General features: G+C 50.6%; 2 protein-coding genes across 2 annotated transcripts in view; one reads left to right on the plus strand and one right to left on the minus strand.

Annotated features, from left to right (window-relative positions):
- On the minus strand, nucleotides 1-16,052 carry LOC143782168 (uncharacterized). The gene is made up of 3 exons (XM_077269322.1): nucleotides 15,912-16,052; nucleotides 527-868; nucleotides 1-323 (listed from the first exon to the last, which is right to left on the minus strand). The coding sequence occupies exons 1-3, from the start codon at nucleotides 16,050-16,052 to the stop codon at nucleotides 90-92; spliced, it is 717 nt and encodes a 238-aa protein (XP_077125437.1). The 3' UTR covers nucleotides 1-89.
- Nucleotides 16,011-20,256, plus strand: part of LOC143781255 (uncharacterized) — a 22,909-nt gene continuing 18,663 nt past the window's right edge. Inside the window, exon 1 of the mRNA XM_077267749.1 lies at nucleotides 16,011-16,160. Coding sequence (XP_077123864.1) covers nucleotides 16,152-16,160 — 9 coding nt within the window. The 5' untranslated portion in view covers nucleotides 16,011-16,151. The remainder of the gene's footprint in view (nucleotides 16,161-20,256) is intronic.

Below are 20,256 nucleotides of genomic sequence, written 5' to 3' on the forward strand. Positions count from 1 at the left end.
AGACGCCATCTTGGAAAAGGGCAGTAATGCACAAAAAGGTAATAAAAAATGTTCAGAGTCCTGACATTACTCCCTCCTTAGAAGCGGCCTCAGGACGATCCTGGACCTGGTTTCTCAGGGAATCTCTGATGAAAACGAGAAATCTTCTGTTGGGAATTGATGTTTTCCACAGGTTCCCAAGAGTCTTCCTCAGGAGGATATCCCTGCCATCTTATCAGATATTGGAGCCGATTCCTGTGAATCCTGGAATCAACAATTTCCTCCACCACAAATTGTTCTTGCCCATCAATCACCACAGGCTGCGGAGGTGGCACAACACGTCCCTGGAAGGTATTAGGAGATACAGGCTTTAGTAAAGATACATGAAAAACTGGGTGTACCTTCATAGTCCTAGGCAGCTTCAGCCGGCAGGCCACAGAGCTCACAATACCGTTGATCTTGAAAGGGCCAATGAATTTCTGTCCAAGTTTTTGTGAAGAACGTTTAACTTCAGATTCTTAGTTGCTAACCACACGGAATCTCCTACCTTGAACATGGGTGCAGGTTTACGGAATCTATCAGCCCATCTCTTATAACGTTCTTGAGCCGTGGTCAGGGATTCCTTCAGAACCTCCAGATTTTGCCTCATCGCAGTCAGCCTTTCCTCTACTGCCGGAACCAGAGAATTAATTGGAGATCTAGGTAAGATACACGGATGATAACCCAGATTGGCAAAGAAAGGTGTAAATTTAGTGGAGGCGCTCTGAGAATTATTGTATGAAAATTCGGCTAACAGCAACAACTCCAACCAATCATCCTGGAGATGGCTGACATAGCATCTTAGATATTGTTCCAGCATCTGGTTGGTACGCTCAGTCTGACCATTTGTCTGGGGATGGTAAGCAGAAGAGAGACATACATTAATATTGAGTGCAGAGCAAAACCCCTTCCAGAATCTTGAAGTGAACTGTACTCCACGGTCAGAGATGATCTCATCCGGAACCCCGTGCAACCGAAAGACATTCTGTATGACTAAGTTCACTGTATCTTTAGCTGAGGGGAGGCCGGTGCACGGAACAAAATGAGCAGCTTTACACTATGTTCCAATTTATTATGCAAATGACATTTTTCTCGGATTTTCGTAAATGGTTGGTGCAAATGACAGTCAGTCTAATAAAAGTCATCACCCGTTAGAGTATACATCGAATTTTATTGAAGAAACCTCCCAATGATAACAGTATAATCTCCAAATGAATAAAACCTCACAATGCACTGTTCCAAATTATTAGGCACAGTAGTATTTCTAAACATTTGATATGTTTTAAAGAACTGAAAATGCTCATTTGTGGAATTTGCAGCATTAGGAGGTCACATTCACTGAACAAAACTATTTAACTCCAAAACATCCTAACAGGCCAAGTTACATGTTAACATAGGAGCCCTTCATTGATGTCACCTTCACAATTCTTGTATCCATTGAACTTGTGAGTTTTTGGAGAGTTTCTGCTTGTTTTTCTTTGCCTCCCAGAGCTGCTGTTTTGATGTGAACTGCCTCCGACCATCATAGATCTTTTGTTTGATGATACTCCAAAGGTTCTCTATAGGGTTGAGGTCAGGGGAAGATGGTGGCCACACCATGAGTTTATCTCCTTTTATGCCCATAGCAGCCAATTACTCAGAGGTATTCATTGTCATGCATGAAGATGATTTTGCTCCTGAAGGCACGTTTCTGCTTTTTAGACCATGGAAGAAAGTTGTCAGTCAGAAACTCTATTTACTTTACTTTAATTTTCACACCTTCAGGAACCTTAAAGGGCCCTACCAGCTGGTTCCCCATGATTCCAGCCCAAAACATGACTCCTCCACCTCCTTGCTGATGTCGCAGCCTTGTTGGGACATGGTGGCCATCCACCAACCATCCACTACTCCATCCATCTGGACCGTCCAGGGTTGCTCGACACTCATCAGTAAACAAGACTGTTTGAAAATTAGTCTTCATGTATGTCTGGGCCCACTGCAACCGTTTCTGCTTGTGAACACTGTTTAGGGGTGGCCGAATAGTAGGTTTATGCACCACAGCAAGCCTTTGAAGGAGCCTACACCTTGAGGTTCGAGGGACTCCAAACGCACCAGCAGCTTCAAATAACTGTTTGCTGCTTTGTAATGGTATTTTGGCAGCTGCTCTCTTAATCCAATGAATTTGTCTGGCAGAAAACTTCCTCATTATGCCTTTATTTGCATGAACTCTGTCATGTAGAGACCTCGATCTCTGAACCACATGCCACCCTTAACCCCTTTCTGCCAGCTGATGGAATAGTACGTCAGTTGGCAGATCCCCTGCTTTAAGGTGGGCTCCGGCACTGAGCCCACCTTAAAGCCGCGACATGTCAGCTGTTTTGTACAGCTGACATGTGTGCGCAATGAGTGCGAGCAGAATTGCGATCCGCCTGCGCCCATTAACTAGTTAAATGCCGCCGTCAAGCGCTGACAGCGGCATTTAACTAGCGCTCCCGGCCGCGCGGCCGGAAGTGCTCGCACTGCTGACCCCCGTCACATGATCGGTCTCCTTGAGACCTCTATGGTTGTTGATGGCCGATTGCTTTGAGCACCACCCTGTGGTCGGCGTTCAAAGTACACGACCATTTCTACTACATAGAGGTGATCTGTACTTCACCTCTATGTAGCAGAGCCGATCGCGTTGTGCCAGCTTCTAGCCTCCTATGGAGGCTATTGAAGCATGCCAAAATTAAAAAAAAAAGTGTTAAAAAATATAAAAAAAATAAAAAGTATATAAAAGTTTAAATCACCCCCCTTTCGCCCCAATCAAAATAAAACAATTAAAAAAAAATCAAACCTACACATATTTGGTATCGCCGCGTTCAGAATCGCCTAATCTATCAATAAAAACAAAGGATTAACCTGACTGCTAAATGGCGTAGCGAGAAAAAAAATCAAAACGCCAAAATTACGTTTTTTTTGGTCGCCACGACATTGCATTAAAATGCAATAACGGGCGATCAAAAGAACGTATCTGCACCAAAATGGTATAATTAAAAATGCCAGCTCGGCATGCAAAAAATAAGCCCTCACCTGACCCCAGATCACGAAAATTGGAGACGCTACGGGTATCGGAAAATCGCACAATTTTTTATTTTTTTTGCAAACTTTGGAATTTTTTTCCACCACTTAGATAAAAAATAACCTAGACATGTTTGGTGTCTATGAACTTGTAATGACCTGGAGAATCATAATGGCAGGTCTGTTTTAGCATTTGGTGAACCTAGCAAAAAAGCCAAACAAAAAACAAGTGTGAGATTGCACTTTTTTTGCAATTTCATCACACTTGGAATTTTTTTCCCGTTTTCTGTTACACGGCATGGTAAAACCAATGGTATTGTTCAAAAGTACATCTCGTCCCGCAAAGAATAAGCCCTCACATGGCCATATTGACGGAAAAATAAAAAAGTTATGGTTCTGGGAAGGAGGGGAGCGAAAAACGAAAACGAAAAAAGCTCCGGGGGTGAAGGGGTTAAAGACAAGATTAATATCCACAGGTGGGTTGGCCAGAAATACATCACCTTCATAGGCCTCCCTGCACTCCTTCCACAAGTCCTGATCGTGGATAACTCCGATGAAATTGGCATCAGATAGAATGGTCTTGGACGGGGCTCCAGGTACGGAATCCGCAGCATGGATTCGGGATAAAGCGTCAGCCTTCCCATTACGAGATAACAAAGTTAAATTGATTTAAAAGTAAGTTCCAACGAGCCTGACGAGGAGAAAGACATCTAGCAGATCTAAGGAACTCTAGATTGCGATGGTCAGTTAGCACTATGATCTGTTGTGCAGCTCCTTGCAGATGATGCCTCCATTCTTTGAAAGCCGCAATAATAGCCAGCAATTCCTTGTCTCCCGCGTCATAATTCTTCTCTGCTGAGGTTAGTCTACGGGAAAAGAAAGCACCAGGATGTAGCAGACCCTTCTCTCCAGTTCTTTGGGAGAGAATAGCCCCCAAAGCATTATCAGAAGCGTCCACCTCCACAAGGAAAGAAAGTGTTGGATCTGGGTGTATCAACAGCGGTGCTGAGGTGAAACAGATCTTAAGCCGATCAAAAGCTTCTTGAGCCTGTGATGACCACTTAAAGGGCTTTTCCTTCTTTGTCAAGGAAGTAATGGGACGGACAATATCAGAAAAATTTCGAATGAAGCGTCTGTAGAAATTTGCAAAACCAATAAAACGTTGGACCTCCTTAACGTTCTTGGGTACCGGCCAGTCAAGGATAGCCTGAATCTTACCAGATTCCATGTTCAGCCCCTGGGGAGAGATGATATAACCTAAGAACTGTATCTCAGAAAGATGGAACTCGCATTTCTCTGGCTTAATATACAGATGGTCCCTTGTCAGGGAGTCACAAAAACACTGAACTTTAGGAAGGCAAAGTTTGACCAGCTTAAGGTACCTTCACACTAAGCGACTTTACAACGATATCGCTAGCGATCCGTGACGTTGCAGCGTCCTGGATAGCGATATCGTTGTGTTTGACACGCAGCAGCGATCTGGATCCCGCTGTGAGATCGCTGGTCGTTGCTGAAAGTCCAGAACTTTATTTCGTCGCTGGATCTCCCGCTGACATCGCTGGATCGGTGTGTGTGACACCGATCCAGCGATGTCTTCACTGGTAACCAGGGTAAACATCGGGTTACTAAGCGCAGGGCCGCGCTTAGTAACCCGATGTTTACCCTGGTTACCATTGTAAAAGAAAAAAAAAAAACACATACTCACATTCCGGTGCCCGGCGTCCGCTTCCCTGCACTCCTCCTGCATCCTGTGTAAGTGCCGGCCGTAAAGCAGAGCGGTGACGTCACCGCTCTGCTCTGTGGGAGATGCCGGAGATGTTCGGCGCTGACACAGGATGCAGGAGGAGTGCAGGGAAGCGGACGCCGGGCACCGGAATGTGAGTATGTGGTTTTTTTTTACTTTTACAATGGTAACCAGGGTAAACATCGGGTTACTAAGCGCGGCCCTGCGCTTAGTAACCCGATGTTTACCCTGGTTACCAGGGGACTTCGGCATCGTTGATCGCTGGAGAGCGGTCTGTGTGACAGCTCTCCAGCGACCACACAACGACGCTGCAGCGATCGGCATCGTTGTCTGTATCGCTGCAGCGTCGCTTAGTGTGAAGGTACCTTTAGAGATGCCCTTAATCTGGTAGACTGGGACAATATCCTCAGAAATAAGAATACAGATAATAAATGGAAAATGTTTAAGAACATCCTAAATAGGCACTGTAAGCGGTTTATACCTTGTGGGAATAAAAGGACTAGAAATAGGAAAAACCCAATGTGGCTAAACAAAGAAGTAAGACAGGCAATTAACAGTAAAAAGAAAGCATTTGCACTACTAAAGCAGGATGGCACCATTGAAGCTCTAAAAAACTATAGGGAGAAAAATACTTTATCTAAAAAACTAATTAAAGCTGCCGAAAAGGAAACAGAGAAGCACATTGCTAAGGAGAGTAAAACTAACCCCAAACTGTTCTTCAACTATATCAATAGTAAGAGAATTAAAACTGAAAATGTAGGCCCCTTAAAAAATAGTGAGGAAAGAATGGTTGTAGATGACGAGGAAAAGGCTAACATATTAAACACCTTCTTCTCCACGGTATTCACGGTGGAAAATGAAATGCTAGGTGAAATCCCAAGAAACAATGAAAACCCTATATTAAGGGTCACCAATCTAACCCAAGAAGAGGTGCGAAACCGGCTAAATAAGATTAAAATAGATAAATCTCCGGGTCCGGATGGCATACACCCACGAGTACTAAGAGAACTAAGTAATGTAATAGATAAACCATTATTTCTTATTTTTAGGGACTCTATAGCGACGGGGTCTGTTCCGCAGGACTGGCGCATAGCAAATGTGGTGCCAATATTCAAAAAGGGCTCTAAAAGTGAACCTGGAAATTATAGGCCAGTAAGTCTAACCTCTACTGTTGGTAAAATATGTGAAGGGTTTCTGAAGGATGTTATTCTGGATTATCTCAATGAGAATAACTGTGTAACTCCATATCAGCATGGGTTTATGAGAAATCGCTCCTGTCAAACCAATCTAATCAGTTTTTATGAAGAGGTAAGCTATAGGCTGGACCACGGTGAGTCATTGGACGTGGTATATCTCGATTTTTCCAAAGCGTTTGATACCGTGCCGCACAAGAGGTTGGTACACAAAATGAGAATGCTTGGTCTGGGGGAAAATGTGTGTAAATGGGTTAGTAACTGGCTTAGTGATAGAAAGCAGAGGGTGGTTATAAATGGTATAGTCTCTAACTGGGTCGCTGTGACCAGTGGGGACCACAGGGGTCGGTATTGGGACCTGTTCTCTTCAACATATTCATTAATGATCTGGTAGAAGGTTTACACAGTAAAATATTGATATTTGCAGATGATACAAAACTATGTAAAGCAGTTAATACAAGAGAAGACAGTATTCTGCTACAGATGGATCTGGATAAGTTGGAAACTTGGGCTGAAAGGTGGCAGATGAGGTTTAACAGTGATAAATGTAAGGTCATACACAAGGGAAGAAGGAATCAATATCACCATTACACACTGAACGGGAAACCACTGGGTAAATCTGACAGGGAGAAGGACTTGGGTATCCTAGTTAATGATAAACTTACCTGGAGCAGCCAGTGCCAGGCAGCAGCTGCCAAGGCAAACAGGATCATGGGGTGCATTAAAAGAGGTCTGGATACACATGATGAGAGCATTATACTGCCTCTGTACAAATCCCTAGTTAGACCGCACATGGAGTACTGTGTCCAGTTTTGGGCACCGGTGCTCAGGAAGGATATAATGGAACTAGAGAGAGTACAAAGGAGGGCAACAAAATTAATAACGGGGATGGGAGAACTACAATACCCAGATAGATTAGCGAAATTAGGATTATTTAGTCTAGAAAAAAGACGACTGAGGGGCGATCTAATAACCATGTATAAGTATATAAGGGGACAATACAAATATCTCGCTAAGGATCTGTTTATACCAAGGAAGGTGACGGGCACAAGGGGGCATTCTTTGCATCTGGAGGAGAGAAGGTTTTTCCACCAACATAGAAGAGGATTCTTTACTGTTAGGGCAGTGAGAATCTGGAATTGCTTGCCTGAGGAGGTGGTGATGGCGAACTCAGTCGAGGGGTTCAAGAGAGGCCTGGATGTCTTCCTGGAGCAGAACAATATTGTATCATACAATTATTAGGTTCCGTAGAAGGACGTAGATCTGGGGATTTATTATGATGGAATATAGGCTGAACTGGATGGACAAATGTCTTTTTTCGGCCTTACTAACTATGTAACTATGGTTCTCTTTCAGACGTCTTAAAACAGTTTTGACATGTTCTTCATGTTCCCGTAGAGTCAGAAAAGATTAGTATATCGTCCAAATAGATCACTACAAACTGGTCCAACAAATCTCTGAAAACGTCATTAGCAAGGTGTTGAAACGTTGCAGGGGCGTTACAAAGCCCGAAGGGCATCACAAGAGATTCAAAGTGTCCATACCGGCATCTGAATGCTGTCTTCTACTCATCCCCTGGATGAATACGCACCAAATTATAAGCCCCACGAAGATCCAGTTTAGAGAACACCTTATCATGGTGGACTCTTTCCAGTAATTCAGGAATCAGAGGCAAAGGGTAACGGTTTCGTACGGTTACCTTATTGAGTTCCCGATAGTCAACACAGGGTCTCATCCTTCTTCTTTACAAAAAAGATAGGTGCCCCTGCTGGTGAGGAAGAAGGACGTATGAAGCCTTTGGCCAGATTTTCATCAATATACTCCTTTAAGGCTTGAAGCTCAGGTGCCGCCAAAGGGTATACGTTAACAAAAGGAATAGCTGCCCCAGGAAGCAACTCAATGGGACAGTCATAATGCCTGTGTGGAGGAAGCTGATCTGCATTCTTCTTGTCACAGATGTCAGAGAACTCTTTATATGCTGGAGGTAAAGAAAATACCTGTACATGTGGTTCCGTAGCCGTGGACTCAGGGACAGCTTCTGTTAACGCTGAGTTGCTCCTTGTTGGAAAGATAATCTCCTTGGTCTCCCAGTTGATAATTGGGTTCTGAGAACGCAACCAAGGAATGCCTAAAATCACAGGAAAATGAGAAGAAATTAGCAAGAAAGAAAGTTGCTCCTGATGATTAGGCTCCAACAAAATTTCAAGGGGTACGGTCTCCTGATCCACAGGCTCAGAGATTAAAGGTGACCCATCCACTGTTTCCATGGTAATTGGAGAGGCTCTTTGCTGAATTTCAATACCATGTTCCTTGGCAAATGCGATATCCATGAAATTGCCACCTGCACCAGAGTCAATCATAGCTGCATTGGAAATCCACTGTCCTGAACACAGGATCTTAATAGGGAGAGAACAGTGAGTTCTTTTCCTTAAGCTTCTTGGGGGGTGAAGTCATAGAAAGTGAATGGAATACAGCGTTTAAAGGCAGGCTACATTCAGAGATGTCAGATTCATCATCACAGTTGTCATACTCCCCTATTGGTGCTAGCACCTTGTTAGGCCATCTAGGACACTTAGGACAATTGATCAGAAAGTGGTCAGACTAACCGCAGTAGAAACATAGACTTTCACGAAGGCGATGCTCCTGGCGCTCATTGATCTCGCGCCTCTGAACGGAATCAATTTGCATGGGCACCTCCTCCACCTCCCGAGAGGTTTTACCTGCAGGCTCTTTGGAAGGAAGGGAAAAGTTAGAAACACGGTTATATGCAGCAAATTTCTCCTGCCTACGCTCAGTAAGGCGAATGTCTATGCGCACACAATGCTGTATAAATGTCTCTAGCTCTTGTGGTGACTCAGAACGAGCTAGTTCATCTTTTACAATACTAGACAGACCCCTTTTTAAAATAGGCAATTGTGTATAACTGTCCCAATTGGTATCTACTGCTAATCTCCTGAATTCAGTGGCATACTCAATAACAGAACGTTTTTATTGTAAAGAAAGACAATAAAGCAGATTCAGCGGTTGCACGGCGATTAGGATCATCAAACATTAATGCCATAGCGGCCAAGAAATCATCCAAGTTATTTAACCGTGGGTCACGAGACTCAATCATCGGATTCGCCCAGGCGAGCGCTCGTACGGTCAGCAGCATTATTACACACAATACTTTGGATCTATCATTAGGAAAACGGTCAGCATGCACATCAAAATATAGCATACATTGATTCACAAAGCCACGAAATTTGTCGCGATGACCATTAAATCTGAATGGGGGCAACTTAGGTGGGCTAGCTGGTGGCGGTTGCCCAGAGGGAAAAGTCACTTGCGCAGCTATTTGCGTGCTTATGTCCTGAAAAGCCCGTCCATACTGGGACTCTATGCCAGCAAGTTTGTTTTCCTGGGCTGCCATGCGGGTGCTTAAGTCCTGCAAAGTCTGTCCAAACACTTGTTGATTGTGTTCAAAGCTTCCAAACTTCTTTTGCAGACCTTCCACATCTTTCTGCAGTGATCTAATTATGGAAAACACCTGCTCTAGTTTGCTTTCTGCAGTCATTGTTCCAGCAGTCTCCTTTTTTTTTAGGCTAGAGTATCCTGTAATAATTATAGGGGATAACTCAGGAGACTCTTTGCGTCGAACAAGACAACTACAAGACACAGTTTTATAAGTGGTAAAGTCTATATTATCACACGGTGATTCAAACAGGTGCAGAGAGAAACTCAAGTCCACAACACTTGGTGCAAATATCAAATGCAGCTCAGCAGTCTATAGGAAACTTCAGAGGAAAATGCAATGACGCAGAAAGTCTATGAAGCACAATTATTCTTGAGGATACTTGACACGAATAAGTCCTTGCTTAGTCCAAAACACAGATAGATATGCTTATAAGGCAGTTCAAATCATATCTTAGCTCAACCAGGGAGGCCTGGTTAATAGTCTCAGGTTCTTACAGAGCAGCAACAGCTTACATGTCCAGCAAATGCAGATGGAAGTAAACACGAGCAGATGAAGGAGGATTACTGGAACTGGTGTATGCAGCAGGAACTCAGAGCAGAGTAGCAGGATAACCCCCACAGGTTCACAGGAGCAGGTATATAGCCAGGGAGTCACCAGAGGTCAGGAGCTGGATGCAAGGCAGAATACTCTAGCACAGACTGAAGGCTGGGGTGGAGTTTTATAGCAGGAAGACACAGTGCACATAAGACCAAAGACGCCATCTTGGAAAAGGGCAGTAATGCACAAAAAGGTAATAAAAAATGTTCAGAGTCCTGACAACGGGGAGTGGTCAGTATACGGGAGGGGGCGGTCAGTATATGGGGAGTAGTCAGTGTCACGATATTTTAAAAATGTCTTAGTGTGAGATTAGTTCTAGAAAGTACCATGTCAGACCCACACTGCAGCTTCGACCCCCCTCTCTGCACTCGCTCATACCACAAACAAAGCCCTATGGCAGAGACACTGTACAACTTGATACTAATGTGTGAGAGGGGTGTGGCTTTTAAACTGCAGACGACCAATCCTATAAAGCCACTCTTTTTCCCCTTGCCAAGGAATGCCTTTGTCTGGGGGCTTCCAAAAATGTAAATTCTGAGAAGAGTGCATATCATTACTCAGCCCACTTAGTGATGTCACGACGAGAGGGCATATCTTACACCTGCTGAGTGGTGGTTCAGTCTTGGCCCAGTAAGAGCTAACACCAGCTCGGCAAAGCTGTTCTATGTATCTGGATGCATTTATCCTCCTAAGCCACAGGCCAGCCATGATGATACCATGACATAACGACCTGTAAGTGTGCTCTTTTCAACGTTGTACTTTATTTGTAATCTGTAATGTAAATACGAATTGTCTCCTTTATATCTTTTTATACCTTGCAAACACTGCCTACCTTTATATGGAGGAAAATATATAATTTACTAGCTTGTCTCTTCTGCTCTATAAATAAACTGTGGCTTACTCTGAAGTGAATTACGCTACTGATTTGGGTTGGCTCCGGACCCGTTAATCCTTGTGAAAATCGGAGCTGGTGGCAGCATACTTTGTTCTGTGCGTTTCGGAGGCTTTGTAGCGACCGGTGGTGTTGATAATTATTGTTCTCGCCTGAGTGGGAGTAGTTATATCGCCCTCGCTGCAGCGTGCCCAATAGCCAGTACATAGCAGGCAGCCTTTCTAGGTGCAGTACCCTGTCTGACCTGAGGGTATGGGAGCGCCAAAGAGCTACAAGTTCCAAACCGGAACCGGGAAGTGGGATATAGATAAATCCCCTTCAGAAGGAACCAGGGGCAACCAAACAACCCCGGTTCATGACATATTGGTGCGAGCGGTGGGGATGATAAAGGTATCCTCCCCGTGAACCATGAAACGTTGGTGGCAGCACTGTATGAACTGTGACAGTCAGTATACGGGGAGCGCTCAGTATACTGTGGGCAGTGAGTATACAGGGGGTGGTCAGTATAGAGGGGGAGGTCAGTATACGGGACAGTCAGTATATGGGGGGGGTGGTCAGTATATGGGGGTGGTCAGTATACGGGGAGCGGTCAGTATATGGGGGGCGGTCAGTATATGGGACGGGAGCGGTCAGTATATGGGGGGCGGTCAGTAAACAGGGAGCAGACAGTATATGGGGCGGTCAGTATACGGGGCGGTAAGTATACGGGGGAGCGGTCAGTATACGGGGGCGGTCAGTATACGGGGGCGGTCAGTATACGGGGGCGGTAAGTATACGGGGGAGCGGTCAGTATAGGGGGCGGTCAGTATATGGGAGGGGCGGTCAGTATACGGGGGGCGGTCAGTATACAGGGGTGGTCAGTATACAGGGGGTGGTCAGTATAAGGGGGCGGTCAGTATACGGGGAGCGGTCAGTATACGAGGGCAGTCAGTATATGGGAGGGGCGGTCAGTATACGGGGGGCGGTCAGTATATGGAAGCAGTCAGTATATGGGATGGGAGCAGTCAGTATACGGGGGGCGGTCAATATATGGGATGGGAGCAGTCAGTATGTGGGGCGGTCAGTATATGGGAGTGGTCAGTATACGGAGAGCGGTCAGTATATGGGGCAGTCAGTATATGGGGGCGGTCAGTATACGGGGAGCGGTCAGTATATGGGGCAGTCAGTATATGGGGCGGTCAGTATACGGAGGGCGGTCAGTATACGGGGGCGGTCAGTATACGGGGGAGGTCAGTATATGGGGGGCGGTCAGTATATGGGGGCGGTCAGTATACGGGGGAGCGGTCAGTATACGGGGGCGGTCAGTATATGGGAGGGGTCAGTATATGGGATGGGAGCGGTCAGTATACAGGGGCAGTCTTCAATCTGGCTTCCGCTCTTTACACTCTACTGAAACTGCCCTCACTAAAGTCTCTAATGACCTACTAACAGCTAAATCTAATGGTCACTACTCCATGCTAATTCTCTTGGATCTCTCTGCAGCATTCGACACTGTGGATCATCAGCTCCTCCTCACTATGCTCCGCTCCATCGGCATCAAGGACACCGTTCTCTCTTGGTTCTCCTCCTATCTCTCTGACCGATCCTTCACTGTATGTTTTGCTGGTTCCTCCTCCTCTCACCTTCCCCTTACTGTTGGGGTTCCTCAAGGATCAGTCCTAGGCCCCCTCCTCTTCTCTTTGTATACTGCCCCTATTGGACAAACAATCAGTAGATTTGGTTTCCAGTACCATCTCTATGCTGACGACACCCAATTATACACCTCTTCTCCTGTTATCACGCCGACCTTATTAGAAAACACCAGTGATTGTCTTACCGCTGTCTCTAACATAATGTCCTCCCTCTATCTGAAACTGAACCTGTCAAAAACTGAACTCCTCGTGTTCTCTCCCTCTACTAACCTACCTTTGCCTGACATTGCCATCTCCGTGTGCGGTTTCACCATTACTCCAAAGCAACATGTCCGCTGCCTTGGGGTCATCCTTGATTCCGAGCTTTCATTCACCCCCCACATCCGATCACTGGCTCGCTCTTGTTATCTGCACCTCAAAAACATTTCAAGAATTTGACCTTTTCTGACTTTCAACTGTGCAAAAACTCTTACTGTTTCTCTTATTCATTCTCGTCTGGACTACTGAAGGAGCCACTGTGCTCTGAAAGCTTGCAAACATATTATTTTCGGGTTGGCCAATAAAGGTATCACTCCTAGAATACTTCTGTCATCATTGGACAGAAAAATATTCACATTGATTTTTCTGGCTAACACGGTACCACAATACAATTTGTTATTGTACGTCTGGACTATTGTAACTCTCTACTAATCGGCCTCCCTCTTACCAAACTCTCCCAGCTCCAATCTGTCCTGAATGCTGCTGCCAGGATCATATTCCTCACCAACCGTTACACCGATGCCTCTACCCTGTGCCAGTCATTACACTGGCTACCCATCCACTCCAGAATCCAGTACAAAACTACTACCCTCATCCACAAAGCACTCCATGGCTCAGCACCACCCTACATCTCCTCTCTGGTCTCATTCTACCACCCTACCCGTGCCCTCCGCTCCGCTAATGACCTCAGGTTAGCATCCTCAATAATCAGAACCTCCCACTCCCGTCTCCAAGACTTTACACGTGCTGCGCCGATTCTTTGGAATGCACTACCCAGGTTAATACGATTAATCCCCAATCCCCAGTTTTAAGCGTGCCCTAAAAACTCATTTGTTCAGACTGGCCTACCGCCTCAATGCATTAAGCTAACCATCCCTGTGTGGCCTAATAAAAAAAAAAGCAAAAAAAAACATAATCAGGTTCCTCCATCATGTTCTCATACACTTTATGCAGTTAATAGCCCTCTGTGTCTGTACTGTTACATACTTAGGCAGTTAACTGGTTCATGCAGCTTTACATGAACACTCGAGCCTTACACTATGGCTGGTCCAAATAACTAAAGCAATTGTTACCATCCACCTCTCGTGTCTCCCCTTTTCCTATAGTTTGTAGCTTGCGAGCAGCAGGGCCCTCATTCCTCCTGGTATCTGTTTTGAACTGTGATTTCTGTTATGCTGTAATGTCTATTGTCTGTACAAGTCCCCTCTATAAGTTGTAAAGCGCTGCGGAATATGTTGGCGCTATATAAATAAAATGATTATTATTATATGGGGGCGGTCAGTATACGGGGGGCGGTCAGTATACGGGGGCCGGTCAGTATACGGGGGGCGGTCAGTATACGGGGACGGTCAGTATATGGGAGGGGGCCGGTCAGTATATGGGAGGGGCCGGTCAGTATACGGGGGGCGGTCAGTATATGGGAGGGGCCGGTCAGTATACGGGGGGCGGTCAGTATACGGGGGCCTGTCAGTATACGGGGGGGCGGTCAGTATACGGGGGGGCGGTCAGTATACGGGGGCCGGTCAGTATACAGGGGGGGCGGTCAGTATACGGGGGGGGCGGTCAGTATACGGGGGGCGGTCAGTATACGGGGGGCGGTCAGTATACGGGGGGCGGTCAGTATATGGGAGGGGCCGGTCAGTATATGGGAGGGCCGGTCAGTATACGGGGGGGCGGTCAGTATACGGGGGGGCGGTCAGTATACGGGGGCCGGTCAGTATACGGGGGGCGGTCAGTATACGGGGGGCGGTCAGTATACGGGGGCCGGTCAGTATACGGGGGGCGGTCAGTATACGGGGACGGTCAGTATATGGGAGGGGGCCGGTCAGTATATGGGAGGGGCCGGTCAGTATACGGGGGGCGGTCAGTATACGGGGGCCGGTCAGTATACGGGGGGGCGGTCAGTATACGGGGGGGCGGTCAGTATACGGGGGCCGGTCAGTATACGGGGGGGGCGGTCAGTATACGGGGGGCGGTCAGTATATGGGAGGGGCCGGTCAGTATATGGGAGGGGCGGTCAGTATACGGGGGGGCGGTCAGTATACGGGGGGCGGTCAGTATACGGGGGCGGTCAGTATACGGGGGGCGGTCAGTATACGGGGGGGCGGTCAGTATACGGGGGGCGGTCAGTATACGGGGGCCGGTCAGTATATGGGAGGGGCCGGTCAGTATACGGGGGCGGTCAGTATACGGGGGGCGGTCAGTATACGGGGGGGCGGTCAGTATACGGGGGGCGGTCAGTATACGGGGGCCGGTCAGTATATGGGAGGGGCCGGTCAGTATACGGGGGGCGGTCAGTATACGGGGGCCGGTCAGTATACGGGGGGCGGTCAGTATACGGGGGGGCGGTCAGTATACGGGGGCCGGTCAGTATATGGGAGGGGCCGGTCAGTATACGGGGGGCGGTCAGTATACGGGGGCCGGTCAGTATACGGGGGGGCGGTCAGTATACGGGGGGCGGTCAGTATACGGGGGGCGGTCAGTATATGGGAGGGGCCGGTCAGTATACGGGGGGGCGGTCAGTATACGGGGGGCGGTCAGTATATGGGAGGGGCCGGTCAGTATACGGGGGGCGGTCAGTATACGGGGGCCGGTCAGTATACGGGGGGGCGGTCAGTATACGGGGGGGCGGTCAGTATACGGGGGCCGGTCAGTATACGGGGGGGGCGGTCAGTATACCGGGGGGCGGTCAGTATACGGGGGGCGGTCAGTATATGGGAGGGGCCGGTCAGTATACGGGGGGCGGTCAGTATACGGGGACGGTCAGTATATGGGAGGGGGCCGGTCAGTATACAAGGACGGTCAGTATATGGGAGGGGCCGGTCAGTATACGGGGGCCGGTCAGTATACGGGGGGCGGTCAGTATACGGGGGGCGGTCAGTATACGGGGACGGTCAGTATATGGGAGGGGGCCGGTCAGCACATGTGCATAGTCCTGCTGTCTCTTCGGTGCAGTGTTTCGGGGGCCCGGGGCCCTCTATAATCTCTTCAGTATGTTGTCGTCCCTCCGGTGACGCGAGAACACAGAGCCGGCACCGCCGCACACACCGCACACAGTGGGCGTGTCCTTATGTGACGTCACCGCATACCACTCCCTGTGAAGGTCACACTTGTCCTGTGACGTTATGCGCAGCCGCACTGTGGTGCCGTCAGTCTCTTTCTGGTTGCTGTCGCGGGTTTCTCTGGGAGATGTAGTTCCGTCAGTTACAGCCTTGTTCTCCATGACAGACCGTAAGACTCCATCTCCCAGCATGCCCCGGCAGCTGCTCCGTCTCACTCTCCACAGGAAGTGACTGTTGCCGAGGCTGTGTGCAGCGCCGCGATGGAGCAGGTGAGGAGCGGAGCGAGAGCTCCGATCATGTGATCGTGAGTCCGGGAGCGGACAGTCCGATCATGTGACTGTAACCTCAGCAGCCTAATGACGTCACTCTGCACTTGACGCTGAAAACGAGGGGGCGACGCTCCGGTGACATCATGACGAGGGGGCGACGCTCCGGTGACATCACAACGAGGGGGCGACGCTCCGGTGACATCATGACGAGGGGACGACGCTTCGATGACATCATGACGAGGGGGCGACGCTTCGGTGACATCATGACGAGGGGGCGACGCTTCGGTGACATCATGACGAGGGGGCGACGCTTCGGTGACATCACAACGAGGGGGCGACGCTTCGGTGACATCATGACGAGGGGGCGACGCTTCGGTGACATCACGAGGGGACGACGCTCCGGTGACATCATGACGAGGGGGCGACGCTTCGGTGACATCACGAGGGGACGATGCTCCGGTGACATCATGACGAGGGGGCGACGCTTCGGTGACATCATGACGAGGGGGCGACGCTCCGGTGACATCATGACGATGGGACGATGCTTCGGTGACATCATGACGAGGGGGCGACGCTTCGGTGACATCACAACGAGGGGGCGACGCTTCGGTGACATCATGACGAGGGGGCGACGCTTCGGTGACATCACGAGGGGACGACGCTCCGGTGACATCATGACGAGGGGGCGACGCTTCGGTGACATCACGAGGGGACGATGCTCCGGTGACATCATGACGAGGGGGCGACGCTTCGGTGACATCATGACGAGGGGGCGACGCTCCGGTGACATCATGACGATGGGACGATGCTTCGGTGACATCATGACGAGGGGACGACGCTCCGGTGACATCATGACGAGGGGGCGAAGGTTCGGTGACATCATGACGAGGGGGCGACGCTCCGGTGACATCACAACGAGGGGGCGACGCTCCGGTGACATCATGACGAGGGGGCGAAGGTTCGGTGACATCACAACGAGGGGGCGACGCTCCGGTGACATCATGACGAGGGGACGATGCTCCGGTGACATCATGACGAGGGGGCGACGCTCCGGTGACATCATGACGAGGGGACGATGCTCCGGTGACATCATGACGAGGGGGCGACGCTTCTGTGACATCATGACGAGGGGGCGACGCTTCGGTGACATCATGACGAGGGGGCGACGCTCCGGTGACATCATGACGAGGGGGCGACGCTTCGGTGACATCACAACGAGGGGACGATGCTCCGGTGACATCATGACGAGGGGACGACGCTCCGGTGACATCATGACGAGGGGGCGACGCTCCGGTGACATCATGACGAGGGGGCGACGCTTCGATGACATCATGACGAGGGGGCGACGCTTCTGTGACATCATGACGAGGGTGCGACGCTTCGGTGACATCATGACGAGGGGGCGACGCTCCGGTGACATCATGACGAGGGGGCGACGCTTCGGTGACATCACAACGAGGGGACGATGCTCCGGTGACATCATGACGAGGGGGCGACGCTCCGGTGACATCATGACGAGGGGGCGAAGGTTCGGTGACATCATGACGAGGGGGCGACGCTTCTGTGACATCATGACGAGGGGGCGAAGGTTCGGTGACATCATGACGAGGGGGCGACGCTCCGGTGACATCATGACGAGGGGACGATGCTCCGGTGACATCATGACGAGGGGGCGACGCTTCTGTGACATCATGACGAGGGGACGACGCTCCGGTGACATCATGACGAGGGGACGACGCTCCGGTGACATCATGACGAGGGGGCGACGCTCCGGTGACATCATGACGAGGGGACGACGCTTCTGTGACATCATGACGAGGGGACGACGCTCCGGTGACATCATGACGAGGGGACGACGCTTCGGTGACATCATGACGAGGGGGCGACGTTCCGGTGACATCATGGCGAGGGGGCGACGCTTCGGTGACATCATGACGAGGGGGCGACGCTTCGGTGACATCATGACGAGGGGGCGACGCTTCGGTGACATCATGACGAGGGGGCGACGCTTCGGTGACATCATGACGAGGGGGCGACGCTTCGGTGACATCATGACGAGGGGGCGATGCTCCGGTGACATCATGACGAGGGGGCGACGCTCCGGTGACATCACAACGAGGGGACGATGCTTCGGTGACATCATGACGAGGGGGCGACGCTCCGGTGACATCACAACGAGGGGACGATGCTCCGGTGACATCATGACGAGGGGGCGATGCTCCGGTGACATCATGACGAGGGGGCGACGCTCCGGTGACATCATGACGAGGGGGCGACGCTTCGGTGACATCATGACGAGGGGGCGACGCTCCGGTGACATCACGACGAGGGGACGACGCTCCGGTGACATCATGACGAGGGGACGACGCTCCGGTGACATCATGACGAGGGGACGACGCTCCGGTGACATCATGACGAGGGGGCGACGCTTCGGTGACATCATGACGAGGGGACGACGCTCCGGTGACATCATGACGAGGGGGCGACGCTCCGGTGACATCATGACGAGGGGGCGACGCTTCGGTGACATCATGACGAGGGGGCGACGCTCCGGTGACATCACAACGAGGGGACGATGCTCCGGTGACATCATGACGAGGGGGCGATGCTCCGGTGACATCATGACGAGGGGGCGACGCTCCGGTGACATCATGACGAGGGGGCGACGCTTCGGTGACATCATGACGAGGGGGCGACGCTCCGGTGACATCACAACGAGGGGACGATGCTCCGGTGACATCATGACGAGGGGGCGATGCTCCGGTGACATCATGACGAGGGGGCGACGCTCCGGTGACATCATGACGAGGGGGCGACGCTTCGGTGACATCATGACGAGGGGGCGACGCTCCGGTGACATCACGACGAGGGGACGACGCTCCGGTGACATCATGACGAGGGGACGACGCTCCGGTGACATCATGACGAGGGGACGACGCTCCGGTGACATCATGACGAGGGGGCGACGCTTCGGTGACATCATGACGAGGGGACGACGCTCCGGTGACATCATGACGAGGGGGCGACGCTTCGGTGACATCACGAGGGGACGATGCTTCGGTGACATCACGACGAGGGGGCGACGCTCCGGTGACATCACAACGAGGGGACGATGCTCCGGTGACATCATGAGGGGACGAAGCTCCGGTGACATCATGACGAGGGGACGACGCTTCGGTGACATGACGAGGGGACGATGCTTCGGTGACATCATGACGAGGGGGCGACGCTCCGGTGACATCACAACGAGGGGACGATGCTCCGGTGACATCATGACGAGGGGGCGATGCTTCGGTGACATGATGACGAGGGGGCGACGCTCCGGTGACATCACAACGAGGGGACGATGCTCCGGTGACATCATGACGAGGGGGCGATGCTCCGGTGACATCATGACGAGGGGGCGACGCTCCGGTGACATCATGACGAGGGGGCGACGCTCCGGTGACATCATGACGAGGGGGCGACGCTTCGGTGACATCATGACGAGGGGGCGACGCTCCGGTGACATCACGACGAGGGGACAACGCTCCGGTGACATCATGACGAGGGGACGACGCTCCGGTGACATCATGACGAGGGGACGACGCTCCGGTGACATCATGACGAGGGGGCGACGCTTCGGTGACATCATGACGAGGGGACGACGCTCCGGTGACATCATGACGAGGGGGCGACGCTTCGGTGACATCACGAGGGGACGATGCTTCGGTGACATCACGATGAGGGGGCGACGCTCCGGTGACATCACAACGAGGGGACGATGCTCCGGTGACATCATGAGGGGACGAAGCTCCGGTGACATCATGACGAGGGGACGACGCTTCGGTGACATGACGAGGGGACGACGCTCTGGTGACATCATGACGAGGGGGCGAAGCTCCGGTGACATCATGACGAGGGGACGATGCTTCGGTGACATCATGACGAGGGGACGATGCTTCGGTGACATCATGACGAGGGGGCGACGCTCCGGTGACATCATGACGAGGGGACGATGCTCCGGTGACATCATGACGAGGGGGCGATGCTCCGGTGACATCATGACGAGGGGGCGACGCTGCGGTGACATCATGACGAGGGGGCGATGCTTCGG

The sequence above is a fragment of the Ranitomeya variabilis genome, chromosome 6 (genome assembly GCF_051348905.1).
Source record: "Ranitomeya variabilis isolate aRanVar5 chromosome 6, aRanVar5.hap1, whole genome shotgun sequence".
In the NCBI taxonomy this organism is placed as follows: domain Eukaryota; kingdom Metazoa; phylum Chordata; class Amphibia; order Anura; family Dendrobatidae; genus Ranitomeya; species Ranitomeya variabilis.

What these genes read in the sequence shown, in the direction of transcription:
- LOC143782168 (XM_077269322.1), bottom strand. Translation starts at nt 16,052, where the DNA reads ATGGAGAACAAGGCTGTAACTGACGGAACTACATCTCCCAGAGAAACC. An exon ending in TTCACAGGGAGTGGTATGCG is followed by an intron (nt 869 to 15,911) that starts GTGACGTCACAT and finishes TACCATCCCCAG; the next exon opens with ACAAATGGTCAGACTGAGCG. An exon ending in AACCTGCACCCATGTTCAAG is followed by an intron (nt 324 to 526) that starts GTAGGAGATTCC and finishes AATACCTTCCAG; the next exon opens with GGACGTGTTGTGCCACCTCC.